The 26,732-nt window shown below is 51.5% G+C and overlaps 12 protein-coding genes across 13 annotated transcripts; 9 read left to right on the plus strand and 3 right to left on the minus strand.

Annotated features, from left to right (window-relative positions):
• Nucleotides 1-2,856: 2,856 nt before the first annotated feature.
• CKM354_001058600 (uncharacterized protein) lies at nucleotides 2,857-3,720 on the plus strand (the record flags this gene model as incomplete). The annotated part of the gene is made up of 1 exon (XM_044806048.1): nucleotides 2,857-3,720. One exon carries the CDS (start codon nucleotides 2,857-2,859, stop codon nucleotides 3,718-3,720), a length of 864 nt encoding a protein of 287 aa, XP_044661983.1.
• Nucleotides 3,721-4,686: 966 nt separating this feature from the next.
• Nucleotides 4,687-5,478, plus strand: CKM354_001058700 (uncharacterized protein; the record flags this gene model as incomplete). The annotated part of the gene is made up of 1 exon (XM_044806049.1): nucleotides 4,687-5,478. One exon carries the CDS (start codon nucleotides 4,687-4,689, stop codon nucleotides 5,476-5,478), a length of 792 nt encoding a protein of 263 aa, XP_044661984.1.
• Nucleotides 5,479-6,299: 821 nt separating this feature from the next.
• On the plus strand, nucleotides 6,300-7,194 carry CKM354_001058800 (uncharacterized protein; the record flags this gene model as incomplete). The annotated part of the gene is made up of 2 exons (XM_044806050.1): nucleotides 6,300-7,123; nucleotides 7,179-7,194. 2 exons carry the CDS (start codon nucleotides 6,300-6,302, stop codon nucleotides 7,192-7,194), a joined length of 840 nt encoding a protein of 279 aa, XP_044661985.1.
• Nucleotides 7,195-7,865: 671 nt separating this feature from the next.
• CKM354_001058900 (uncharacterized protein) lies at nucleotides 7,866-9,527 on the plus strand (the record flags this gene model as incomplete). Of its 2 annotated transcripts, XM_044806052.1 has the most annotated exons (2): nucleotides 7,866-8,903; nucleotides 8,962-8,991. In XM_044806052.1, the coding sequence occupies 2 exons, from the start codon at nucleotides 7,866-7,868 to the stop codon at nucleotides 8,989-8,991; spliced, it is 1,068 nt and encodes a 355-aa protein (XP_044661987.1). The 2 variants fall into 2 exon arrangements, with proteins under 2 accessions (XP_044661987.1, XP_044661986.1); XM_044806051.1 differs by having other exon boundaries at nucleotides 7,866-9,527.
• Nucleotides 9,528-9,690: 163 nt separating this feature from the next.
• Nucleotides 9,691-10,800, minus strand: CKM354_001059000 (uncharacterized protein; the record flags this gene model as incomplete). Its single annotated transcript, XM_044806053.1, has 3 exons — nucleotides 9,691-9,827; nucleotides 9,875-10,027; nucleotides 10,113-10,800. The coding sequence occupies 3 exons, from the start codon at nucleotides 10,798-10,800 to the stop codon at nucleotides 9,691-9,693; spliced, it is 978 nt and encodes a 325-aa protein (XP_044661988.1).
• Nucleotides 10,801-11,769: 969 nt separating this feature from the next.
• CKM354_001059100 (uncharacterized protein) lies at nucleotides 11,770-13,032 on the plus strand (the record flags this gene model as incomplete). Its single annotated transcript, XM_044806054.1, has 1 exon — nucleotides 11,770-13,032. One exon carries the CDS (start codon nucleotides 11,770-11,772, stop codon nucleotides 13,030-13,032), a length of 1,263 nt encoding a protein of 420 aa, XP_044661989.1.
• Nucleotides 13,033-14,002: 970 nt separating this feature from the next.
• Nucleotides 14,003-15,109, plus strand: CKM354_001059200 (uncharacterized protein; the record flags this gene model as incomplete). Its single annotated transcript, XM_044806055.1, has 2 exons — nucleotides 14,003-14,104; nucleotides 14,162-15,109. The coding sequence occupies 2 exons, from the start codon at nucleotides 14,003-14,005 to the stop codon at nucleotides 15,107-15,109; spliced, it is 1,050 nt and encodes a 349-aa protein (XP_044661990.1).
• A 2,471-nt stretch (nucleotides 15,110-17,580) lies between these two features.
• On the plus strand, nucleotides 17,581-18,375 carry CKM354_001059300 (uncharacterized protein; the record flags this gene model as incomplete). The annotated part of the gene is made up of 4 exons (XM_044806056.1): nucleotides 17,581-17,769; nucleotides 17,829-17,951; nucleotides 18,016-18,138; nucleotides 18,196-18,375. 4 exons carry the CDS (start codon nucleotides 17,581-17,583, stop codon nucleotides 18,373-18,375), a joined length of 615 nt encoding a protein of 204 aa, XP_044661991.1.
• Nucleotides 18,376-18,900: 525 nt separating this feature from the next.
• On the minus strand, nucleotides 18,901-19,553 carry CKM354_001059400 (uncharacterized protein; the record flags this gene model as incomplete). Its single annotated transcript, XM_044806057.1, has 2 exons — nucleotides 18,901-19,346; nucleotides 19,424-19,553. 2 exons carry the CDS (start codon nucleotides 19,551-19,553, stop codon nucleotides 18,901-18,903), a joined length of 576 nt encoding a protein of 191 aa, XP_044661992.1.
• A 32-nt stretch (nucleotides 19,554-19,585) lies between these two features.
• Nucleotides 19,586-21,013, minus strand: CKM354_001059500 (uncharacterized protein; the record flags this gene model as incomplete). The annotated part of the gene is made up of 1 exon (XM_044806058.1): nucleotides 19,586-21,013. One exon carries the CDS (start codon nucleotides 21,011-21,013, stop codon nucleotides 19,586-19,588), a length of 1,428 nt encoding a protein of 475 aa, XP_044661993.1.
• Nucleotides 21,014-21,856: 843 nt separating this feature from the next.
• CKM354_001059600 (uncharacterized protein) lies at nucleotides 21,857-23,224 on the plus strand (the record flags this gene model as incomplete). The annotated part of the gene is made up of 1 exon (XM_044806059.1): nucleotides 21,857-23,224. The coding sequence occupies one exon, from the start codon at nucleotides 21,857-21,859 to the stop codon at nucleotides 23,222-23,224; it is 1,368 nt and encodes a 455-aa protein (XP_044661994.1).
• A 474-nt stretch (nucleotides 23,225-23,698) lies between these two features.
• On the plus strand, nucleotides 23,699-26,419 carry CKM354_001059700 (uncharacterized protein; the record flags this gene model as incomplete). The annotated part of the gene is made up of 1 exon (XM_044806060.1): nucleotides 23,699-26,419. One exon carries the CDS (start codon nucleotides 23,699-23,701, stop codon nucleotides 26,417-26,419), a length of 2,721 nt encoding a protein of 906 aa, XP_044661995.1.
• Nucleotides 26,420-26,732: the final 313 nt, after the last annotated feature.

Consider the following 26,732-nt stretch of genomic DNA (forward strand, 5'->3'; position numbering starts at 1 on the left):
GGTCTCGCTACCAGATAATGCACACGATCTGTCTTCTGAATTGCGCAACTAGAACTGGAAGGACCTCGAAAATGTTCGGTCGCTCGCTTTCTGACAGGAAACTATGACCACTCCACACACCTCCGTGTGGTACTTGATCTCCGAGCTGATCGGGATAGCAATCGACGAGGCGCTATACTTTCCATTCACGAGCGTCTAATTATGGACGATCGACATCCTCAGTCTCGGACTTCACGTTGGGCTGCCACCGCTAAGCCACGAGGTTTAGAGGCATAGAAAGCATGGCATCCATGACGCCATGCATTCGTAGCCTACCTTATTGTTCGTAAGTATTTCTGTCTATTCTGGGCGTGTATTAACGATGTTTTGGAAGCGATCATGTCCTTGAGCTCGAACTTAGGCACACCTGCATCGCTTAGTTCAAGTCGTGTCACACATGGTGGGCTGAAGCGCAATACTCATCCGTACTTCGAACTGTTTCGCTACCTTCCGACGAATTCGCTTGCCACAATTCGAGGACCTGTCACATCGATCATATTGACTGCAGCTGAGTAGAGCGACCCAAACAGGGCACTCTGCGCCTCGTTAGAGGTGGGATGAAACGGCTCGCCAGTGTAATGTGTCCATTCTGATGCATTCATCATCGCTTCCTAGAACTATGTGCCAGAGGGGAAATGTAAGTTTGCATCCTCGCTTTTCTATTCAGGCCAAGCATGTTTCTGCTCTGCCAAGTCGAACATCTATGCTGTAGCAGAACGTGAGGGAAGCGACTTCAGCAGTTCGATAGACTGCAACAACGATTGGTCTACAGTGCGGGTGAAGCGAAATGAACCAGCGTTTCCCCAGAGCATGTTCTTGTTTCGTGCATTTCCGCCTTTCTTCTTCTGAACGCAGTGCAGGCTGACTGTGTAGCAAAGAGATCTTACTTCTTGAGAGCTGCCTGATACTGCGGGTAAGGAGCGATCGAGGAAGTATGTTTTGTTGATCCATAGTGACAAAATGAATTACAATCTTGTCTACCCCAAACTATTTCAAACGATCGATAAGAAACTAATGCATCTTAAACCTGTCTTGTATCTCATGAACCTGTTCGCAAAGTACGCCATTTTGACAACTATTCACCTGCCAGACCTCACTTTCCCTCACTTCATTCCCGTATACAGTATGTCGTCCCCCAACCATGGCCATCATCGCCAGCACAATTCTCATGATCTCTCCGCACAATATCCTTTGTGTAGCAACACCATCGAAAGCCAAAAAATCTTGGCATTCCCGCCCACAACAAAAATTCAAAATTTACCGTGTATACCACCAACATCTTCACCACGACGATGTCGACAACGACGTAGTGAGCAAAAAGATCATGCCCTCTACTGGATTCGAACCAATGACCTCATCATCACCGTGTTGCAGTACTAGTGATGCGCTCTACCCCTGACTGTGAAGATGTTAGTGGGAATTCGGAAGTGAAGATGCAAGGGTCGACGCTTACGCTAAGAGGGCTGTTGACTTCTATTGGATGACAAGCTGCAATTTGTTTTCGATTATCACTGTCTATTTGACGAGCGACTGGCGCAAGATGGAGGACTGGAAGGATGTGCCGTGAAATTTCGTCCAACGGCTTCGGCGAGATTCTCGTTCGGGAGCTCACGACCATCAACGACGGACCTGGGTGCGAAAAGTGCAGCACATGTATATCATATTCGCAAATATTGAAACCGGAATGCAGGAATAGAAATTGGATGTTGCTGATTCGTGGACATGTCCTGGGCAAAGTATAACGGATCCGCGGGTTCGGGTTGGTGCCAAGGCTTGTTCCGGTGCACGACGACGAGTCCAGTCTTGAGTTCTGCGCATTATATAATTGTCGTGAACTTGCATTAATCGTCGAGCAGAAGTTGAGACCTGTTGCGAGCAATTTTCGGCGTAATTTCGTCCACATGAATCGGCGAGGTGAGGTTGGTGCCAAGACTTTTGAGTCGCCGAAACTGCAGCGCCTGAGGCCGCATCTGCTCTTGCACTTGGACATCGAAACAACTTCTCTTTAGAGCAGTGAATTGTGGTCATTATTCGCAATATCTCGCCCTGTCTCTGAATTTCCTCTCTTCCCCGCCACGAAGGACCCAGCTGAGTGAAGAATACCGCTCCGAGGCAGCAGAAGAACAGAGGCTACCACGGCTACCATCATTCGCAAGACTCTTCTCTTTGTTTCGTTCTACGATATACCAGGCCTAGTGCTCGAATGGCCAGCCGCATTAAGTGCCACCCTACTAAGGAGGATAGTAAATTAGACTGGATCGACGCAGCTGCTCGTGCTATGCGCGTATCATAGTCGTTAGCTTCCACGGCATGGACTTTGCGGCTTGGCTGAGCATATCGTCAAGCAGCACAAACGCCACATTTACCTTGAGCGGCCATTTTGTGTTCGCCGTCTCTGACTCAGGACCACCATGGTAATTCGCATACGTCTGATTTTCTATGCTGGTGTTGACAGATGCTTTGTGAATCCGACTCATGCTAATTTCGCAGACGACCGTGTGCAGTGCCAGTGATAACTCATACCTGCCGAATTGTCAGGCGGAAAATCACCTACCGAGTTGGAGTTATGACAACGAAAGTTCTGTACGTCACATCTGCGACATCAAAGGATCAATCAATGCTCCTTGTTCTATTGTCCCCTTGTAGACATTGGGATGAAAGCGCAGAAGGACGATGATAGTGACCCTTTGTTCCTGCACGACTTTGTTCATTGCATATATATTGGACCGCGGACTCAGGTCGATTCTGGTCAGAGGCAGAACCAGTTCGCAAGCAGGCTTACCATCGAGAATCTACTAAAACATACAGCTCGCCAACATGACTTCTCACAACCAAATCAACGCCACGCAAGACATCGTGCAGCAACTTCCTGGAGAGGTTGTAGCACACATCGCATCGTACACCGACAAGGAAAGCCTCAACAACCTCCGTCTTGCTTCTCAGGACGCTGCTGATAAGACTGCCAGCGAATTTGCCAAGAGGCATCTCAAAGTTCTTGATCTCAAGCTGCCAGTCACCAAAGAGGAAACACGCCGTTTCGGCTTACCTTACAAGTTACCAGACGAAGATTTCACAACCATGCTCAAATTCATCGGACTGCACGACCTTGGCGGCTACATCCAACGCATCACCTTTTCCGAAGAGCCTGACCAGGATGACTTCTCCATCGAATGCAGAATTCGTCTCCGAATATTCTTCCTCAACCTGACATCCCTCCGGGCCATCTCCGCCAAGTTCCAGTGCGCACCAGCTGCCAAATTCTTCCTGTCCTTCCTCGCAACTGTACCGAAGATCCCTCTTACGGAGCTCAACCTCCACGGCTCCTCCATCAACTCGGCCTCACAGCTCATGCCCGTCCTCAGAAACTTCTCGGCTTCGCTCAACCGCATTCATTCCGAAGGCGTAAGAATGCCACGCAAAGACTGGATTCGAGTCTTCAACTACATCCGCGATGGGATGAACGTCAACCGACTTTGCTTGTACAAAGTCCAAGCGACCGAAGACAAGGATGATGAGATGTTGTTGGATTCTGTTTTGCCGGGAAATGAGCAGTATTATGTTTGTGATCCGGAAAGCAAAGAATGGTGGCACATTACCAAGGAGTTTACCATTTTGCATGGGGAGGCTGGAGTCAAGAATGGGCTTGGGGATGTGATTACATTGATGGAACGTGTTTCCTAAGTGCACGATTCGCCTGGAGACTTACAGACCTACCGGTAAGCTTGCGGATCTTGAGTGTTTGGTCATGGTAGGTCAACTTCGTTGAAGAACGCTAATCTGATCGCTAGAAAGGCACTCTCGGGTATCGATCAATCATTCCAAAAGAAGCAGGTATGTAACAACAATAGAAACTTGCAAGGCGCGACAATTGAAATTTGAACCTACTTCCGAATGTGTGTTTCCCATTTCCTTGAATAAATCCTGGGGAGAGGCGATTGAATGTCTTGCGTTGCGGCCAATACGCAGAAAGTGATCCACAGTCTGGCCCATCTGGCGCAGTCGAATGCAGTGCCCAGCCCAAAGCTCAATGCACGCTAGCAGTCCTTGGTCTCGGAGGAATTAGACATGTCTTGTTCGCATTCAATCATCTATTTTTTTTTTGGCATCTCTTCCTCTAAAGCTTCATTGTTTCTTTCCCTCAGACTTCTATCAGTATACTACTTTGAATCACTCAATATACGCATTTCTGCCAATGTACTGCCTGGTTGCGCAGACTTCGACGAACTCACGGAAAGTCACCGCATGATGGTCAAGCTGCTAACGCGGATGGAGGGTCTGGCCGCAGCATTGAAGAATGACCAACACTGCTGCTGTCCACACTGCTTCGCCTACTGTCCCGAATTTTACAATGCCTTTGATGCCAGAAGCCTTTGATGGTTCCTTGAAAGGTTGCATTCACCCAAGCTGGAGGACAAAGAACCATAATGCCATTGGTGCTCCGCCCACATGGAATACAGATTTTATAGTTGTTGCGTTTAACTTATAGCGCGACAAGATGCCACAGATGGGCTCTAAATCAAATCCAAACACTTTACCTTCAAACCGACGAAGACAGAGAACTAACAGCGCCACTTGCAACTTCACTCAGAAACTCGAAGAACAAGTACTGCACTCTGTCAGTCGTTGACACCACAACTCAGACTTGAGATGATAACCCAGATTCAGGCCGTCCAACGGACGTTCGTGAAGTGGATGCCGCGTCAAAATCACGCACCAACCCCAAACACCAGTTGGGTTACGAACCCACAAAACCCTCGACTACCAAATGCACCAGCTCCTAGACCTAGTCCTGCCACACAGACAGAGCCTCGTTGGGACCTCGTACTTCCTGGAGAGCCACTTGCTTGCGACATCGAATTCCAGGACTATCACATCGCTGGCGATGTGCATGGCTCCTGGCACAAGAAAGCCGGCGACAAGCGATGGCAGAATCGTCTAGGATGGATTTGCATCGTGAACACACGAGGTGAGATTGTCCTTGACACATTTGTCTCTTATCCTAGTGAGGCGAACGTGGAGGTAAATATGCCTCGTGCTCCCGGAAAGACTTTTGGCGTCACATGGAAGTGTGTGAATCCTCAGAATGGCGCTGTCGATGGCCGGATCGTGGAAGCCTGGTGTGAGAGGCTATTCGCTAACCGCACGGTCGTGCTTCATGGCGGATCGAACGACAGACGAGCGTGGTACTACCAAGACCCGTTCGCTCGAGCGACTGTCCGTGATACACAATGGCTGTATCGGTATAGCGAGGAGGGTGAAAATAAGCCGTGTCCTGGTCTGGCTCTGTTGGCAGAAAACTTGCTGAACAGAATCATCCAGGTTGGCAATGACCACGCAGCAGAAGAGGACGCTTTGGCCACAATGGATATTTGGCTTTTGCGGAATGCGTACGACCGCGCTGCAGAGGCTGCCAGGTGGCAAGCAGTGTATCGCGGCTGATAAAGCCTGAACATCTCACACGCTTGTACGGAATCTACAGCAGAATTTGTTGGCACGTGTAATTAGCAATATCACAACTCCCCGTTTTGACATGACACTTTCTTTCCTCCCTTTCCCGTTCCTGGTTCGTTCTGCTTTTTGTCCTTACATCATACCGAAATGAATCGGTGATAAGTACCGCTTCGAATCAAATTCCTTTGTCTATGTCGTCTTCGGCCACGTCTATACCTATCCACCCGAAGACATTGCTTGGCCAGATGTGTCCACTCAACTCAAGGTAACTTCTTCCTTGTCAATGCTTGATCATCGCTGCTTCACGTGATTGTTTCGTACTGGTCAAGACTGTCTCCAGCTTGAGGTGTCGATGTCGTATGCTCGCGGAGTGGCTAGAATAATAATCCGCCCGTCGCACTTATCGCGTATGCACAGCTATAAGGTGTGGTGATGAGTAAAGACACTCGCAACATGACCGCTTTCTAGATTCTCTCAGGGGGCCCTTGTATATCGATATGGCTGCCGCGGGGTACCAATCTGAACTAGCCGCGGGGTTAGACATGATGCAAAACCATTCCTGATCACACCGATGCGATCAGCCGGTTATCAATGTCCTAGTGAATAAGAATGGCACCTTTCCGTGGTAAGTGAATAAGGTTTTGAGTTCCAGGACTTCAAGTGCAAAGCGGCCTCAGTGTGCTGAATGCATATATTACCACTGTCAGCACTCACCTCCAGTCAACCTGCTTTCGAAATACAATCTCGTCACCGCTGAGCCTGAGGCATACATACCCTAACACATTTCGGAACCAGAAAAGTTGAGAGCGATGTCTTCTTCCAAGCAGGGTGGTCCGACAAAGGCATCCGGTGTCATCAAGGCCGCGGCAAAACCCTCGAGCCGCCAGTCGAGACCGCATTTCAACCCGCTCTCCGAGAGCACGAACATCAAGGACCACATGAGGAAGCGTGATCCACCCTACTGCCGGGCGACTCAGGTACAGCCAGCGCTCCATCTGCTGAGAGACGACGAAGCCGTCGCATTTGACGTCGAGTTCCAAAGGATCTGCAAGAACCCGACAGAGAAACGTAAGGTGTGGCAATCCCGCCTCGGATGGTTCAGCGTCGTTGGAGAGGCAGGTCAAGAGATCTTCAACTGCTTCGTGTTCTACGACAATGAGCATGGTACGGAGAAGGCCATGGATCCCATTCGATTCGGCGTACTGCGGGAGGATCTGAAAGCTCACAATGGAGCTCGGAACGGCAGAGAGGTCGAGGCGACACTGAGACGCATCTTCCAGGGTCGGAGGGTGATCATGCACGACCGGGGAGGCGACATGAAAGCGTTCTACACCATCTCTGACGCGTTCGACCAAAGTGAAATTGTCGATACGCAACAGCTGTATCGCCAGCTGCAGCCGCAAAGTGGTCAGCCAGGACTTCGAGATACCGCTCTCAAGGTACTTGATAGGGTAATCCAAGCTGGCGGAGTTCACAACCCGAGTGAGGATGCTCGAGCCACGATGGATCTCTGGCTGGAGCACCGGCGCCAAGCTGACAGACAGGCGGAAGAAGCGGAACAGGCTGAGTCGCTGACCGCAGAGACATCGGCGGAGGAGGGTGACTCTGCGGAAGGAGTTGACACCGAGCAGTGGTGATGGGATATGCTCTGAAAAGTCGCAAAAGCGTATTAGTAGAGAGCTTTGTAGGCATCGGTCGGTGTAGCATCTCAACTGGGACGATGATAAATAGTAGTCTCCGTGCAGGAGTTGGCCTTTCCACTTTGTTCACCAATATACGCAAATATGCTGCTGTTCCAGGCATCGTGTATTTGTTGTGCTCTCGGACGTCCAACTACATGGCTCTGCTCATCAGACCAGCGCGTGGAGTCATGCTCTTGTCGGTGACGGATCGAGCGAGTTAAATGTAGAGCAGTCACATGCATTAGTGAGGATCTGCTTCAGCTCATGTTTCTGTGCACGCGAAGGCTGCGGTCTTTCCCAAAATGTCGCGTCATCGTCTCGGGATGCGTGTGAATGGCGCGACGCGATGCAGCTCGGCAGACGTGATCGCTGCCGCTTCACAACCCAGCTCAGAATCCGTGATGAAGCGACTCAGACGAGAGAAATTACAGAAGTAGTCAGCAAGATGAGGTTGTGCAGGTTCGCGCTTGTGCGAAGTTGACTTCGCTTGCACGGGAGCAGCTCCTTCCGTGTCGCGGCAAAATGCAACCGAGTCTGCCAAGAGTATCCGTCTCAACCTCCTGCTTTGATTCTCGTCCATCGACACGAACAACAAACATGATGACTTCAAGTAATTCAAGCGCGTGATCGAGGCGCTGCCACCATGAACAGAACAACACAAGAAGACAAGCCCAAGAACACGAAAGCGCAAAAATGGAACTCCTCAACAGCATATCAAGCTGGACCGGCATCTCAGCCTCAGCCCTCTATATCCTCCTCACACCAATTCTGGCCATAACAATCCTCCTCACCCTCACCCGCCTCTGGACAACCCTCCAATACCACCTCGCTCTCCGCACGTTCACCCAACCCTCCAGATCCCCAAATGGCCAAAAACTCGTCCAATCCCCCCAAATCCCCTACACAATCCCCTGGCTGGGCAACGCCCTCTCCTTCCTCAACATGACTCCCGGCGGCTACTACCTCTCCCTCTTCACCTTCTACCCGCGCTCCAACGGAATTCTCACAATCCTCATGGGCGGCCGCAAAACGCACGTCGTATTCTCTCCCGCTGCAGTCTCCGCACTCTTCAAAGCCAAAACCCCCAGTCGAGATTTCTTCGAGAGGGAATTGTTTTCTAAGGTGTTCGAAATGCCAGAAGATCAAATCGACAATGCGGAAAAAGGGAAACACTTTGAGGTGGAGATGAATGCGAAGTATATGACGAATTTCGATAGGGTGAACGAATTAACTTCAAAATTCACGGAAGTTTTGGACGAGGTTTTGTCGAAAGACGCGAAAGAAATCGTGCAATTGGAAGAAATTGGGTTGTACGAATGGTTGCGAGATCGAATGTTCACTGCTTCAGTCACGGCTTTGATGGGAGAGAAATTACTCCGAATGTATCCGAACTGGTGCGAGGATTTCTTCGCGTGGGATAATGATTTTCTGGGATTCTTTTTTGGAATACCGCCGATTTTGCAACGGAAGGCGGACCAGAGGCGGAAGAGGATTTATGCGAGTTTGGAGAAATGGAGTACCGAGATGCTGCGATTGAGCGGTGGCGAACCTGTTGATCCGGAAGGACCGGCGTGGGAGCCGTTTTATGGGAGTCGATTGAATCGTGCGAGACAGCTGGATTATAGGAATCGGGGACTCAACGCAAGATCTGGGGCGAGGTTGGACGCGGGGATCACGTTCGGGTTGGCGACGAATGTGATTCCTGTGACGGCATGGATGCTGTTCAACATCGTCAGTCCTTTGGCCGAGCCGACCTTGCTCCCGCGAGTGCTGGCTGAGATCAACGAAGCACGAAAGCCGGATGGGTCTTTCGATGTGATCAGGCTTGTCAATCAACCACTGTTACAGAGCATCTGGATCGAGACTCTGCGATTGTATTCGGATCTATTAGTTGTTCGCAGTCTGCCAGAGGATATCATAATCCCGCTGGACGAAGACGGAAAGCTACAAGTGCAACTGCGCAAAGGCGATAACATATTTGCTCCTTCGTGGATAGCACAGCACGACGACAGTTGGAGTGCTGAAGTGCCGTGGGACGTATTTGACGCGAACCGATTTCTGGTCAAAGACCCGAAGACCGGGGCAACGAGTTTCGTCTTCAGCAAACCAGGCGGAAAGTTCTTCCCTTTCGGTGGCGGCAAGACTATCTGTCCTGGCAGGATATTTGCGAAGCAGGAGGCGCTAGGTGCTCTGGCCATGGTATTATCTCGCTTCGAGTTTGATGTTAAAGGCTTCGTGGATGAGAACAAGGAGCCTATGCGGGAGTTTCCAGGTGTGAAGAAGGCGTATCCAGGCAGCGGCGCTCTCTCTCCTGGTGGCGACCTCAGAGTTAAGATAAAGAGACGTGTCCAATGAAGTATAATCGAGCATTGCGCTCGTTGCGGCTCCGAGAGTTCATGATGATTCACGTGGATTGGTGAGCGCCAGTAGTGACTGACAGGGTACTCTTCTCTCGCGCATTGACGCGCACTGTCAAATTCGCATTTCGCCAAAGGCGAAGGGATATCTCATGGTAACGCTATGATCTAAATATCGGATTGGGCTGGTATGTATACCTGTTGTCCGAAACGGGCTTCAGCTCAGCACCGTGGCCACCAGTCAGTGGCACTTGGTCAGAGTCGCATTGCGCGTCCGCCCGAGGAACTGCCATTTGTCCTGCCGATTGTCAGCAACGTCTTGAGATACGAAAAAGCCGGCCATACCTCGGAGAAGCTCCAATGCAGAGACGAATGGCAGAATGAGAAGCATGAGCGTAAGAAGCTGCCCAAACGACCACTCGGTCTCTCCTTTGTCAGCGAGATCCACAGACGGCGTACCACCGAGACCCTGGGCAATGAGAATCACTCTGACAGTGACTACGAATGGTCAGCGTGTGCAACGAAGCGATCAACTCGTACGTCGTCGAGCAGCTGCTGAGTGTCGCCCCTGGCATGAACTCACCTGCTATTGCCATGCCCATGAGCACAACCAAGGATATTATCCTGACTGTCTTGCCCCAGATCTGCTTGCGAAGGTGTAGGTACCAGGTTCCGAGGACGAAAATCACGCAGGTTACCGCAATGACCACAATTGTACCCACAACACTCAGCGTCTTATTCCCTTGTGCATCGGCGTCTTTCTGATGAGCCTGCCACACACAAGCCATAGGCAGTGTCGGGGCCAAATTATCGATATTCGTCTTCAAAACGAAAATACCCATTGTGATCCCCAACGCCATATTGACAAACATTGCAAACTGCCTCAGCCATCTCAACACCCAATCCCGTTTCAAATCTTGCACCAGCGCCAACAGCGCCGCAAAATTCGTAGCAGTCGATAGTAGCGACAACATCCAGACAATGAAGAAATGGTACGGAATCGTCGAGTAAATTCGCGCCAGCGCGACAACTTGAATTGCAATTCCTTCCACGATCATTTGATCGGATAATCCGCTGAGGATTTTGCGGGTAATGTTTCGGGAGGTTCGGCCGCGGATTTCGGAGAAGACGATGAAGGCGGACAGGATCAGGGCGAGGCCGGCGGTGATGATGAAGGCGATGAGGATTCCGGCTCCTGCGACTCCGGCGTCTGTGCGAGCGGTTTGGGGGGCTGAGGAGCAGTTGACTTGGAGGGTGAAGTTTGAGGCCATGGTGCTGAGGAGCTGTGTGCCTTTCGGCGAAGAGGAGCCTGTGTGTTCTGTGCTGTGTCAAAGTGTCCGTGTCTGTGGAGCGAGTGAAGGAGTGAAGTGAAAGTAGAAATGCCAAGCGGATGATCCTGTGTACTCAGCCTGGTGGGCAGCGCCAGATGCGACAGCCGACGAAGTCTACGCGAGTGAAGTTCTTACGAGAGGTGCAGCAGTGTTTGGGACTGCTGTTACGCGCCAGAGACCCCTGTCCCGATGACGTCGGTCGCTATTTCCGTACGCGTTCAAGCTTGCCGCGTTTCGTCAACTTCAGGTCAACCAGATTTCTGCATTCTTTCTTTCCCAGGTCACGAACATGATGCTGCGAAGCACTTTGGATGTGTCTTGTGGTTACGGAGCGACAACCTACGCCTTCACCCCATACGTCACAAACAGGTACCCAAATCTCATGAGTATATGCTACACATCTCATGCGGTCGGGCAATGCGTTATGAACAGCATGCTTCCAGTTTCTTGCTCAAGTGATGGTCTTCTAGTACGTCCTGGTTTCGAGCACAACTGCGAGAAGTCGTTTGCTATTTGGCCGCAGAGGTGATGTTGTTCAACATCTGCTTGCTATGATATGCCCGTCAGCTGATGGGTCGTTCACTTGCTTTTGGTTGTCATGCTTCTTGATCCTAGGTCAATCTAGGTGGCTTTAGAGCATTCTCCCTCAACCACTCACTGGTCTGGTGCTTGTTCACTTTCCGAGTAGTTATTCACTTGCCCACAGGCTGCTTAACCCTTCCAACCCCTACTTCAACCTTCAACTTATTAACCGAGAGCAGACCCGCTCACTTTCATACAAACACCAAGTCAAGACACTTCCCGTCCTCCAACGAGACCACGATCTTCACAACGCCCCGATCGAGTCCACTGACTTCTCTATTCTACACACGAGCAACCGCACTCGTCCGGACTCACGTCTACACCAGCATGACCTCAATCACTTGCAACGCACCCAGTGCACTCGCGGAAAACAGCGCCGCTTCCTCAACTTCCCTTCAGCCCAATCCAGGAGCCCTGCAATTTCAGCCGACTGGTGTACTTCGCCATCTGAAAGAAGAGGTGCTGGAAATCATAAGGCCGTGGCGAGATGTCATCGGCCGGCCCCCTTTCACTACAGGCGAGCTGGTTGTCATCACGCTCGTGCTATGGGATCTGAAACCACAGCGAATGCACGATATCCATGTTAGGGCTCTCTCTGCCTTCAAGTACTACAGCAGGGCGGCTGTGGAGGCGTACGTTTCTCACCTCGAAGACCAGGCCAGCGATCATTATAATCCAGGTGATCGCACTCAGTACGTCTTGGATAACTTTGTTGAGGTCATGCAGGATTTTGAGGTCCCTCTGATTGAAACGTACGACGCTGTCGGGGACGTGAAGAGATATACGACATCTGCTGGTGCTGCACGTATCTACTTGCACAACCACCTGGACTCTCCGCGAGAGGGCACCTTTGATTTCATAGGATTGCCGGCTGAACTTCGAGAGAAAGTTTACAAGATGCTCCTAGTGTTTCCAGAGCCCGGGCTTAGATTTTTTGCGGGACCGGACACGCGGAACAAAGGTGACTACACAAACACCAAGCTTGGACTACTATCGCGTACCAATACCCAAGCTCCCATATATCAAGACAATTTGCCGCTTCCGGAGAACAATATCACAGTGGGAACCCTAACGAGAACCCTCGCAATCTTGAGAGTCTCGAAGCAGATTCGTCGAGAGGCACTGTATGTTTTCTACGGGCGTAACAGCTTCCACTTCGACTCACTCTACTACTTCCCAGAGGTGCTTCAGGGTATGACAGAAGAGACTCTTCAGCACATTGCAGAACTTCGCATAGTACTGGACCATGATGTTTTCGTGGACAAGCAGAAACTTCAAAGCAGATTCGCCCTTATGTCACTAAAGAAACTCGTCATAGTCGCGCCAAGCGATTATCACTTCTGGCCTAGATTCTGGGATGCGCATCCACCTGCAGCTGATGTCGCGGAACACGATTGGATGAACCCTCTTCTCTCGCTCGCGAAACGTGCCAAGAACTTTGAGGTTCAGGGGAAGGGCATGGCGGGAAAATGGCTACTTGGCATGATCGAAGAGTCGAGAAAGGAGGGGGAAGCAGCGGAGGAGGAGGAGGACGGTGAAGACAGCATCGGTCCTGAGGATATCGCGGTAGTCGCTGGTCCGTCCATCTAGGGTGCAAGGCGTGCTCCAAAAACCGCGTATGTCTTCGTCGGTGCGTTGTGCAGGTGCACAGTAGATCCGGTAAACAGAACAACAAGCTCGAGTCGTCAGATTGCGTCAAGATCCAGTCAGCACTCGTTCAGACATGGTAGACTCCGGTTGCCGCGCGGAGCTAGTGACTGAGGGTAGGCGCTGATGGTGGCACCCATGACTACTTTCGAGCAGACGATCGGAGTACGGCGAGCTGTATTGATATCAAGGCTTGGAATCGACGTGGCGAGGCACGGCACAGAAAATGCGCACATCGGGAAATGTCCGTAAGTTCTGTCTGAATAGTGGCTGAGTCTGGGGGCTAGACGTCTGTTGACGTGTTGTTGCGTGCTAGGCTCGTTTATAGCGCACTTACATGATTTGCACTTGTCTTAGCTGCGGCAACAGGAATCATTTCGTCTCCATCATAGTTGCCACGAGTATTGCTCAGGATCTCAGAGCCTCAGGTACCATTCTACTGCGGCCTAGATCGTGATTACGGGCCCGAATTTGAATTCAGGGCAGGGCAGGGCAGGGCAAAGGAAGGTAGTCGAACAAGTCCACGTATCCCTGGTCCATAGCTGACGCTTCAACTAGCTGCTTCCCGCTAGCTCAACTCTGACATGGGGACACAATCGCCGTAGATCTCCAGAGAAGCCTTGAATCCGATCATTTGTGGTAAAGTCTTGTGAGGTCTAGGGCTAAGTTAGGGGAGATAAAATATTGGCCAAGATGATTCGAACTAGCGTTTCGGACGCCTCGACAACCGTACCCCGACAAACAAGAACCGGATGTCTCTCATCCGCATTGAATGTCTCCGAGCAACTGAAGCCGAGGACCGTGTCAGGATATGCTCGTTTCGATTCCTGGAGAGGATGAAGTCTATATAAGACGACCCCTTCATGTGAAGCTATGGGTCTGAACAGGCATACAAACTTTACCACGCAGCAGCATGTTCATACCGACCACCTTCCTTGTCGCCGTCTCCGGCGTAGCAGCCTATACTGGTACGCCATACGATTTCACGCCAGATAATGCCGCTCAGCCGCTGGAGGTAAGTACTCGCTCGCCAGACACAAGACTGTCGAGCAGAGATGTTAACACACTCAAGGCTGGCATCCCACTTTCCACCAACTGGACGGCTCTGCAGAACGTACAAGGAAATTCCTTCTGGTCGAGCAGCTTCGTGACAGCAACAAATGACCGCCAATACTTGATCCTCTCTCACTACCTGACCGTTGCCAACTTTTCCGGACTATGGAGAGGCTCCATCCTGGACATTGGCAATCCGTCGGAGTACGTGACGCACTCTGAGGCTGTGACCGACGCACCTTTCATCACATCTCCAAATGGTCGATTCGATGTTGAATACAGCAACTTCACCTACCAGGCCTTAACAGACGACAGCATCAGTGTTCTCCAGACGACATCGATCACCGAAGGATACACCTACAATATCACACACACCACCAGCTCTGAGACCCTGTTGAACTGGGGTGGCAACCCATGGCAATGGGGCAATGGTCCAACGACCCAATGGAGTTCGCCCCACAATCGTGTCGAGGGTACTTTCAGCCTTAATGGTGGTGAGACGCTGAAAATCGACCCCGAACGCTCTTTCACCTGGTACGATCGTCAAATCGTCAACAGCACAATTGTCGGCCTCTGGACCTGGTTTGAACTACACTTCCCGCAAGACGATATCTATGCTAGCATTTGGTCCATTGAACTTCCGGACAACGTGACCGAACGATTTGCCACTATCAAGACGCCGTATGGAACTCATCTCACACCGTGCACTCTGATCGAGGATGAAGAGTCCCGATGGACTTCGGAGAAGACTGGCAAATCATACTACAGTAATTGGGTGCTTGACTTCCCGTCGGGCGACTCGTTGTCGGTGAGACAACCTGCTCTTGGACAGGAAATGCACCTTGTGAGTGCTACGATCAATCGCACAGAGATTGAAGCGTTCGTCGTTGTTGATCAGGCCACGTTGCTGGGTCAGGAGCTTTCTGGAGGATGGGGTCTCGTTGAGATTGCCGCTGATGAGACGTGAGAGAACACCACTCATGAAAATTAGGCATTTGACGGCTCCTCTTAGATCTCTCGCTGATATGCTCGGCTCGTCAGCATTTGCGAGGCCAGAAATTGCCATGGCTCCGTGGCGGTTCAACGATGCAAGGAGCCGAGTGTGGTCAGTATGTCAAGTTTATACTACTCCAGATGTACGAACATGTGAATTCAAGGAAGCCAACAATACACCATGACATGAAGTCGTTGACGCAAACGATGTCGGAAAACGTCGTCACAGACATGCTTCAATCGGTACACTACTGCAGGTCGACTATCGCCCGCCAGACAGCTTAGTCCCAATGCATATGAGTTTGTGGCAGACCAAGAGAGTGTTTCATTGGCCAAATGCAAATGCTATGCCACACTCGCGACCTGGGTAAGGAGAGTGACTGATTCCAGCTAGGGAGAGTGACTACCCCACACTTTGAAGACACTTTTACGGCGCTTTGACGGCACTCTTGAATGTAGTTTAGACAAGCGAGGCGAGCTTGCGAGCGAAGTAAGTACTCGGAGTAGCGAGGAACGAGCACAGCGACGACGTACGATACCCGAGCGCGTAAGGCATAGGCCCCTAAAAAGGATAGTATCATCTCTTTTAGGCAACGAACGAGACCGAGCCGAAGGCGAGTGTCGAGAGAGGCGGCAGTGTCTTTCGAGAGGCGCTATGTCCCTGGCACATTAACTTAGGATTGATGCAAGATTGATTCAAGTCACTCTCCCTAGCTGGAATCAGTCACTCTCCTTAGCCAGGTCGCCACACTCGTGCATCACTCAATTGGACCCGTCAAGCCTCTCCAAACGATCAACAAGGTGCGTTGCTTCTATACTTGAATAGGCAAACACAAAATATGCAATGTAGATCTATGACTACATAGGCAGGTATTGCGCCACAGTTGTTCGAGCAAATTCCTAGATGATGTCCAATTCACATCAAACACGTTGCGATCATCGGTCATCGTCGGCACTAAGATGTGATATTGCGGCACCACGTTGACTTTCATCTTTCCCGTGGTAGAACAGCGCAACATGCGCGCTTGAGTTTGAAAGCTGTTCGACCATTCGTGAAGTTCCCGAAGGACACCTGACGCACAGATCAACATCTCTGCAGCTTTCAAGATTGGTTGTCGAGAGTCCAGACAATTCCTGCTACGGGCAGGAACAAGAGCTCAGTGTGCCAGCACAGAGCACGGCTCAGTAGGAATCTCTTGATATGGATGGCTCATCGAACTCGGCGGAATGTGCCTACCTGCATCTCTTATCGCGCCAAGCCTCTATTGGGCATCAAGAAGACTCCGGAAGAAGCTAGTCTGCTGCGGACGGCAGATGGCGTGAAGGCGACTTCCCCGAGGATGCCACAGCCGGCGAAAGACTGGAAGAACACCCGCCTTCGGACGAGGCGTCACTCACCAGGCAATTCCGGAGACAGTCGCTGGTTATCAAGCCTGCTTCGTAAGAAGATCATATCGCAAAATCTGTAGGATCCGACCAAGTATACACCTCAGCAGATGGCAATATCCCGGAGCTAACAGAGAAAGTGAATGGCTGGCAGACCCTTTGACTTTGACAATGCTCGTGGAGCAGATGGCTGTCGCAGATCGCAGACAAATGTCGCACAAGCGCTGCAGGCCACGCACGTTGAGCTGCCCGGCTTTCCTGGTAGGTTTATCACTTCACCTTGTGGGCGGTGCAGTTCTCCGCTGATCGGCAGAGCAGCAGGTTGGGATCCGGCTGGATCGCAGTGACGATAGCCTCTGTAGGTGATTGTAGACTTTGGCCTACCCACACTGCTATCGGCTCGTCTGCGGTGAGGAAATGCAGAGTCGTGTGGGACGGGTGTGCGTTGCGCTCTCCAAACAGCAGCTACCGAACTCTTGCTACAAGGTTATCGCATTTCGCTGACGCCACATCAGTATTTCAAGGACCTGCGTACCTTCTGCCAGACTTCTACCAGCAGCTACTGTCATGGGAAACACTCACGGCTCTCTGGAAGCTAGACCTCCATGACCGATTTCACGTCACCTTCTCCAAGCTTTCAACAACTTAGACAAGGTTATCACCTGTCGTCACCTGTGGCTGCGGTGGTCGTAGCCGAGATCTCACCGACATGAACAATGTGGAGCACAAGGCGTAGTCTCTGCGCGCTGCGAGTGATGGAACCTTTTCCGCCCATAGCAGATACAGACAAGCGTCTTGGTGATCAACACCGCCACAACCTCATGCAGTATACAGGTTGGATGATTGCCTATTCGAGCAAACACAGAGACTGCAGGCCAAGTGCACAACCAACATGTCGATTGACACTGTTTACTGTTGATAGCCGAGTAAGAGGCGCCTCGAAAAGGTATATAAACTATCGAGAATTCCTCAATTCTGACAGCATCGATCAACGCATCTCCTACCTGTGAACAACAACTCTCATATCACCGATCATCACCAGTCCAAATCCTTTTCAAGATGTTTTCCCTTAAGAGCGTTGTTGTCGGCTTGACAGCACTGGCAGTTCCAGCTTGGTGCATAACTGCAGATCAACAAGCTGCCAATCTCAAGACTCTTACCGACAAGTCTGCGGCGCTTATTCCAGAAGCCAACAAGATTTCGGCCACCAACGGCCCCTTGATCATTATCGGGCAGGGTCCGTATCCAGTACGTTTTCGAGATCTCCGAGGAGTTCTACGGCTTGATCACCAACTGACCTCCCCTAGACCATTATCCAAGGTTTGGTCGATATCATCTCTACAGCTTCTGCCCACATCAGCCAGCAAGACGGCTCGGATCAGGTTTCAGAAGGAGCTGAAGCGGACAAGGTGTATGACGCATACAGCGGCGTAAGTATTGTCATATCTGTTCGAGTATACGTGGCGATGGGAGCTAATGTTTGTGGTTGCCCAGTTTGTCGCTAAGCACTCGGATCTCATGAGTATCCTCACCACGAAAGCTGGACTCTTTACAACTGTGCCGTTCATCGGAGAACCAGTCGCTGCGGTTCTACGACAAGACGAATCGGTATTTGACGTAAGTTCAGTAAGGGTCTTCAGGGTGAACAGACAAGCTAACCCGTACTCTGTTCAGGCATACTATTTTGGACTTTCCGGTTTGGTACCGAGTAAAGGTGATGAAATTAGAACTCTAGGCGAGTCGTTGGCCAAGTTGATTATCACTGCCACGAACGCGTATCAGGGCCTCTCGACCACAGGCGGCATTGGGCGACGAGGGTCTGAGAAGCGGGTAGCAAAGGTTATGGTTGCTTGAAAGAATAGAAGTGACGAAAGATGGAAGCAGAGAAGATGAGCTCCTTGGATGGGGGGCTTAGACACTCGGTCTGTCTGGACGTCACATCTTTTTTGAGCATTTCACGCTAGACACGACTCCCTTCTCGTAGTGAGGATGTTATCTGAATCGGCTATGTCGAACGCAAATTCTTCTCAGCCAGGAATAAAACTGGTGGTTTGTCGTTCCGACTGATGCAGGTTTCCATAAATGCAGTGGTCTGGTTCTTTACGGCGATAGTGGGTAACGTAGTTTGCACTGAGATCCCGCGAGGGCCGTCATGAGGCTGGGAATTCCCAATAGATCGATAGCCGGCCCTCCCATGTGCAGGAATGGGTGTGGACTCAACGGATCGGGCTCGTGGAGCAGGCGCAAAGCCGTGAAGTCCTCAAACGTGTCCTAAGTGCTCGTTTAGTCGTGCTCTCGAATGCCATCGCACGCACATTTCCTCACATTTCACGATAGAAATGCTAGGAAGCACTACTGCCGTGAACTGCGCTCTCCGGTTCAATCAAGCACCCCATCGTCCTCCCACCAAGCCGCATACCTCAGTCTTGTCTCGAAATACCACTGCAGTCCTTTCGCTGCAACCCAGATGAGTGCTACGATGAGCATAGCCGCTGCCTCGATGGCCAGCAACAAAACACAAATTCCTTCCGCGTACAAGACGACAGCTGATACACTGACCTGCTCATCGCCAGTCAAGAAGTGAAAGCAGATGAAGAAGATGTGGGTTGACGAGACTGCCGCTGCAGCAGAGACTTCAATTCTTTGATCAGAAGGCTCTTCTTGCTCGGTTCGAATGAGCGAATAGTAGTATCGGCCTCGGAGAAGCGGATCTTGGATCAGGTCGCCCGTGCTGGTCGAAATTGAGGCCAGGATATAGGTCGCAATGAAGACCGTAACAATCGTCGATAGGAGCCCTAATGCTGCGATGTGGAAGGCGTTGCCATCTGTTGAGTCGAGGTCCATGGTCATTAGAACAGGCGCTCGTTAATCTTGTGCGTTGTGAGTCTGATATGCTGCATACGTGTTCGGCAGGGATGCCCTTCTTCTGAATTGTCGAAACCTGCAAAACTACGCGCCACATGGAACACGTTAGGCCGAGAAATGGAAAAGCCAGGAGCAAACAAGACCTGATTGCGAATCGTGATTCGCATTGAATGATGTTGTGGATATTGGTAATTCTTTCCTACTTGGCCGCTTCCCTCTCGGCCCAATCCACCCACCGCTTCACGCAAGCGTCGACATTGCGAACGCCTTGCTCGCTAGCTTCGACTTCAAACCATTCTCTATGTTCCTTTCCGCACGTCTCGCATTGCTTCTTGACTTGCTGTTCCGCAAGCTCCAAATGTATCAATCGCTCCACGCGCTTCACAAAAGGCACTTTGCGGACATTCCCGCTATCGCCTCTTGAGCTCGCCGGTCTGGAACGATCCGGAGTTCCAGTATTGGAGCCCTTGCGTGGTGTGTTCGCTGGCGAAGGTGAGGGCGTTGATGACACATATGGATACCATCGGACAAGGTTCAAAGCATAGCCGCATTGTCGTTGCCATTCGTTCATACGACGGGTCACATTGTTGGCTCTGCCGATCTTGAGCATGATTGTCTTCTTGCCTCGTTCAGTTCTGCCTCCGCGCGACCGTTCCTGGTCGCCATCGAAGGAGAATTCTGTCATTACATCGCTGATGCGGCGACCACTCGCTCGGTCTGAAGGTGGCGAAAGTAGAGATCGGGCTGTTGATTGTGCTGGGCCATCCATTGACTGCGGAGTCAACCAGAAGATATAGATGTAGCCATCTTCATCCGCGGAACTGATCGGCTTGACCAGTTCTGCTAGTAATGTCGAAGTAGTTTGTGGTGATAAGTCCTGTGGCAGTAGCGATAGCAAGTGACCCGTCTGTGGATTTGAACTGCTCCGATGGTCATTTGTTCTCGACGGCGCCGACTTTCGAGGTGGCACTTGCGAAGAGGATGGTCTGGAATATTGGGACGCATTCGGCCCTGATGTACCTTGCGACTGCGACGGTCTTTGCTCCGTGCGCCTCTTGTGGCGCACAATTTCTACATAATCGTCGTCCTGTCCTGAAGCGCAACACAATGATGCCCAGAATCCCGCCTTCTTGGGTCTCGAGCCCTGCTTTGGTGGTGCACCACTCGCAGGCTTCTCGGCAAAATCTGCAGTCGAGGTCCTCCTGGGAGGTTTGACTCCATCATTCGGTTTTGTCTTTGTCTTCTTCCGCAGGTTATCGGGCACCGCTTGAATTCCGAGCTTTTGCACCAGCGTATCGATGCTACTCCTCTCTTGCAGCGGATACAACTCGGTCGTCTGCTTCTTTCTAGGTCGCTTGCTCGGACTGTCCTGCTGCAGTAGTTGCGCCTGATCCTTATGCTGCCAGCAGTAGAACTCCGCATCTGTCACCGCGCCGTCCTCCTCCACAACGGCCACGACTCCGCCCTCCGAACCCCTCCGGCCGCCCGACGGCGACGTTTTAGCAGCTGCCAGTGCACGACGACATGGCCGCCCGCTGCTCGTAATGCCTTTGCACGTGGACGCCGGGTTCTTCGAATCGTTTCTGCCGAGGAGGGCTTCCGGCGTGTTCGTGAAGTGGTTGGCCATGGTTGAAGGATGAATCGCGCTCTTCACCTACCTGGCAGATAACTATTATACCGCTGCATCATCTTCACGGCGGCGGATGGCAAAGCGAGACTGCGTGACGCAAAGGCAGGCGCGTGCGGACACGGACTCGACATCGTAGAGGGCAAGTGGCTGGCGAGGAATTGCCGATGGAGGCTGTGCCCAGCCATCGTCATTCACCACATTTACGCGAACCCATGTGACAGGGGCTTGTGGTGGAGTCGGCGTCCTTTCGGTGAAACAATTCGACGCGCCAACAACATCACCACAGATCCATCTTGACCACTGTATATCACACGGCCGCACAATGTGTCTCCAGGTCTTCTCAGGTGCCTCGCAGTATAGTTTGTACATTACAAGAAAGAACAGATGCCCCAGAAAGATTGCCAGCTCCAAAATGCCCGAATGCTACATCCATGGGTCCTGAACATCTCATCTAAGCACGACAACATGACTTCTCAGGCTATCGTGACAATGGCATGTTAGCTCTTCACTTGCCACTTCAATATCCTTGGAATTCCATCAGGCCTTGGGCTCGCGGTCCTCAGTGAACCAATTGCAGGCTGCAGTGCAGCTCCACGTCGCTGACCGCAACACCAGAAACAATGAAGGCGCCCGATTTTCGGGAGGCAATTGCGAGAAACAGTCATGTCTGTCAGGAAATCAAGTTGAGGTTTGTGCCAGGTTTGATGGTGTTGGGATATCCTGCTTCAGTCAGACCTGGAAGGTGAAAGATCATTGTTTGTCTGACTCAAATCATGCTAATCATAAGCATATAATAGAATTGTCAGTTCTTGTCTGTCGACCGCATCAATTCTTGCAGACATGGAAGAAATCATCGGCAAATTCGTTACACGCGTACAGCAATGCGAGAAGCACATCAAGCTCGTGCTCGAGGACCTGAGCAACATCAAATTGCAGCATGATGAACTCCTAGGGCAACACAAAGTGGCGCTTCAGTCTACGGAGGAAGAACTCGCTGATCAGAGACCTGCGACGGGGGAAGAAACTGCGGCGAAAGACGAGCCAAAGAAGGAAGCCAACTCTCAGGAGGAAAAGATCAAACAGCTCCCAAACGGGCGTAGCATCCAAAAGAAGGTAGACCGCTCTCAGCGAGAGAACATCGAACAGCTTGACAAAAAGGACGGGGACCAGGAGAACGAGATCCAGAGACTGGCAGACACGGTAGCATCTGACGAGGAGTCGATTGCACAGCTGAAAGATGAAGTCAAAAAGGAGAAGCAGAACGCCAAACCGGCTCCGGCTGTGCAGGATGTGAAGATTGAATGTTTGAAGAACAACCTCGCAGATCAAAAACGTGCAACAGAGAAAGAAGGCACAACGAAGAATGGGGCCATAGAGGGGGCCTCCACTCACAGAACAAGAGACGAGCCGCTTAAGAAGACGCGCAAGAAGCAAAACGAGAAGACTGAAGGACCGAATGAAACGACAACAGGCAAGAAGGAGTCCGTTCCTCGGTCGAAGGACGCTCTCGAGCAGGAGAAAGAAAGCGTCACAGCTGCGCAGCAAGATGCGAGGCAGGCGCAGCAGCGAGGAACTCCACCTCCAAGTACACCGCAAACATCGAAGTCTTTCAATGTCGAACTCCGCCAAGCGCGGTTGCTCAGTCTCAATCTAACATCAACAGCTGGCTCGTCCATTTCTCCATCTCTCCAACAAGCTCTTGTTCACAGTGACAAGCAGAGTGCATCGTGTTTGCTAGCCGCAAACGCACAAGTCGGAGCCCCTGCGCTGCACATGGCGGCATTGTTTGGTGATGTCGAGCTCGCGAAGTTCTTGATCGCTCGTGGCGCTGCGGTGAACGAACCTTGCGATGCTCAAAGTGAGAAGCCGGGCAGGTCTGTGCATGGCGTAACCCCTATGCATCTGGCTTTCGCGACGCAGAATGAAGAGATGATACGCTACTTGCACCATACAGGTGGAAAATTCACACGGCCTCACTTCAGACATCAAAGGACAACCGCGCCGCCGCTGTGGCTCGTCAGCAGCAGGTGGTTGAACATGTTTGGAGAGGATGCTGCAAAAGTGGTAGGTGTCCTGAAGCTGCTGAAGTATTTAGGGTGGAATACGGAAGACAAATTAAATAAAAACCACGAGAACATGCGAACGATCGTGCAGAGAGAGCTCAAAGGGAGGCCTGTCCTTCAGAAGGCCGTCCTTGCGGAGCTGTAGCGTAGTCAGCAACATGCATGGATGTGGAAGCCAATGCCAGCCTTGGCGCTGTGGCGCCTCTAACTAGACTCTCTTTGCTTCCCGCCCTTCCTTCCCTCTTGCATCTTGCATTTGCAAGTCACTTCTTCATTGATATCGCTGCCTACGATGAGCTCTGCATTCTTTGCGCTCGCACGTCAATATTGTTATCTCCATCGCAAGCCGTGTGAGATGGGCGCAGAACGCTGTCCAGCTGAGGCGTGTTGTCCCGTCCACTTCTCGATGTGCTGCCTCCTACAGCCGAGCTGAAGGATGAAGGACGAATGCAAATGCGGCCCCGAAAACTGGAGGCGGCCTCCATGATGGTGGCGCAGCCTAGGCCGGGGCGTCTGCTGTACCTCTGTATACGCGCGGGACACTGTCACCTTCCATGAGTCTGTGGTCGGAATCTGATTCCTCACACGACAGGATCACCACGATGCCATTACTTCCACAATGCGGCTACTCAATATTTCGACGCTGGAGTTTCAGACCTTCGGCGATAATGATCGGCCGCCGTACGCTATCGCGAGCCATCGTTGGGAGGGAAAGGAAACCACTTACTACGAGATGCTGCACGACCAAGGCACTCATAGTAATGGATACTTGAAAGTCGTGGGCTTCTGCCAGCTTGTCAATCGCATGAACACTCAGATCGGACCAGTCAGGGCTTTGAACGACCTTGGTCTGCGATGTCAATGCGACTGGCTTTGGATCGATACCGCGTGCATCAACAAGCAAGATGGCGCTGAATTATCAGAGTCGATCAATTCCATGTTCTCTTGGTATGGTAACTCGTCCATCTGCTACGCATACCTTGTCGATGTCAAGCCTACGCAGAAGCTCTGGAGTAGCAAGCTGGACCTGATGCGAAGCCAGTGGTTCAAGCGCGGATGGACTTTGCAAGAACTGCTCGCTCCACGCACAGTCGTGTTTGTCGCCAACGACTGGACTATCATCGGACATAAATGCGCATACAGTGACAAAGTGTGTAATTCCGTCTGTCAGGGATTCGGCGACCGTCTGAACAAGACGATCGCGCACATTACGGGGATCTCACAGAAAGTGATCAGCATGCCGACACCTTTCCAGCTACGCGATGTGTCGGCGGCGGAGAAAATGTCATGGGCCAAGAAAAGAGTAACAACCCGACCAGAAGATCAAGCGTACTGTTTATTGGGACTTCTTGACGTATTTATTTCTCCGATATATGGCGAAGGAGAGAATGCTTGGAGAAGGCTGCTTCAGGCGCTCGAACACAAGCAATCGCTACAGACTCCCGCCACTGATGCAAAAGCTCCAGGCGCTTCGATGTGGCTTCGAGTGCGCGGCGCGAACCGTGAGGCCAAGCAGGAAGCCCATCACGTTTCCTTCAATACAATGCCCGATATTAGCGAATTTCTGTCCGCCCCGAACTCGACGCCTCCACGGAGACCAGTGCACAACAGCACTACCGCGACGATCACCGATATGGGCGCATACCCGCCAACGTCATACTCTGTACCACCGCAGGGCCGAGTTCACAGCGAGACCACTACGATAAGCACTGCTATCAACCATGATACGCTCGTATCATACTCTGTTCCTCCGCAAACACAAACTAGGAGACAGGCTTTCAGGGTACTACCTCTTGTGCCGCATCCTATGCTAGATCCAGCACCACAGAGCATGGGACTTCCAGGTAGATACTGGGGAAAAGTCGAAGACGAGCCAATACTCATTTCACCAAGCTCCCAACTCAAACACCGATACGGGAGTGGTTGGTCGTTTCACGCTGCGGAAATAGGTTACAGCTCACAATGGTTCCACGAGCTTGAAGACACATATCTGAGCACGAGGACTAAGTACACATTCCAGCTCAATGACACAGCAGTGACAGTGAGGGACGTGCTTGCTTTGTATGACTTCAAACCAGACGAGCCTGGCGAGCTTGCGTTCAAGAAAGGGGATACGATCAGGGTGATCGAGTCCGTGTTCCGGCATTGGTGGAAGGGGAGCCTGAATGGCCGTACGGGAGCCTTCCCAGTTAATTATGTTCAGAAGCTGGACCCTATCCTGGACGACTCGAAAGCGATACTCTCCTCTGAGTCCGCTAATGTGGACAAACCCGCGAGGATATATGGGCCTGCCAACATATCAACGCTGGTGGAAGGACATCTACCGGATGTGAACGACTGGCTGAAGCATGACGGTCTGAGTCCTGGACTAATTGGTGATTTCCAGTGGCAACTATTGACCACGAGCTACGCTGGTACTGAGGCTGAACCGGCCACGGGTGATGAAGTCGAGGCACTTGCGAAGACTCCTGGGGAAGCGACTTCGGAAGCCACAGATTCTTCAGGGCTGCAAAGTCCGGTGGGCGCACAATTGGGAAGTAAGCTTGTGCGTGATTCTGTGCTTCGAAAGCGTCCCAAGCCAACGCTTGACGAGCAGCCAGTGTCGCCAATATCAGCGAATGGCGAGTCACCTCAGACTGAGCACGTAACAAGCATTCTTGCTGTGGGTCCTCCATTGCGCGAGCGTGGATCATCAGCTGTTCAAGGACGACCTGCGCTTAGATCGATATGTGGTACTGCTACAGCTCAACCGATGCTCTCGGAACAAGCACATACAATCAATAAGGTGCCAGACAGCGATGTTAGCCACGATGACGATTGGAGTAGCATCCAGGCAGAGGACTTTCGTGCTGAGCACTGGTGCCCTCCAATTCTTGCTCGAGTAACGACTTTGGAACAATTTAAACATAAGACGAATGTAGTCGCTTGGTCAGACGAACCCCAGGCACAATACGCAACCGCCACAAAGCATCTCATCACAAATAATGCTGCTCTTCCACCAGGAGAACTACCAGAAACCGTATCTATACCCAGGATCGTTCTCAGGGCTTTGCTGGAGCCACGAGCTCGCACTATCGTGGGAGCATCGAAGGAGGCCGAGGTGCTTGCCAATACAGCCGTCGAGTACATACGAACGTTGCTTCTCTCACAGACAGCGCCGCAGGACGTGCCACAAGCTAATTCAGGTGGATTTGTCGAGTCTCTGGAGATTAAGACTGCAAAGTACGAGGCTACATCGGTGACACAAATGGTATCTGCGACTGCGACGAATACGACTAAAGGAAAGAGTCTAGCTGAAACAACCGCAATGGAAGCTCATGAGGAAATCGCTGCGGGATGAGCTTTGCACGGTATTTGAAACACACATAGGTTGCTAAGAACCTTAATGAGTAAGCTAGCTTGCTGAAAAGGTGTAGATCCCCGGTCATCCACAGCCTGCAACACTGAGAGCATCCTTCGCAGATTGAAGAATATACCTAGGCGGCTTCGGAGCGAAGGATTTGGAAGTATTTCAGCTGGCCAAAATCCACGCCATTTGTGGCGTCAATGTGGAAACTCTGTTTGGAATGGCCTCGCGCACTCAGCCACCGCCGCGTTGTACAAGAACGAGATCATCCTTTGACAAGCCTTTCGTTTGTTGCTTGTACAAAACT

This window comes from Cercospora kikuchii (assembly GCF_019650295.1).
Source record: "Cercospora kikuchii DNA, contig_00007, whole genome shotgun sequence".
NCBI lineage: Eukaryota > Fungi > Ascomycota > Dothideomycetes > Mycosphaerellales > Mycosphaerellaceae > Cercospora > Cercospora kikuchii.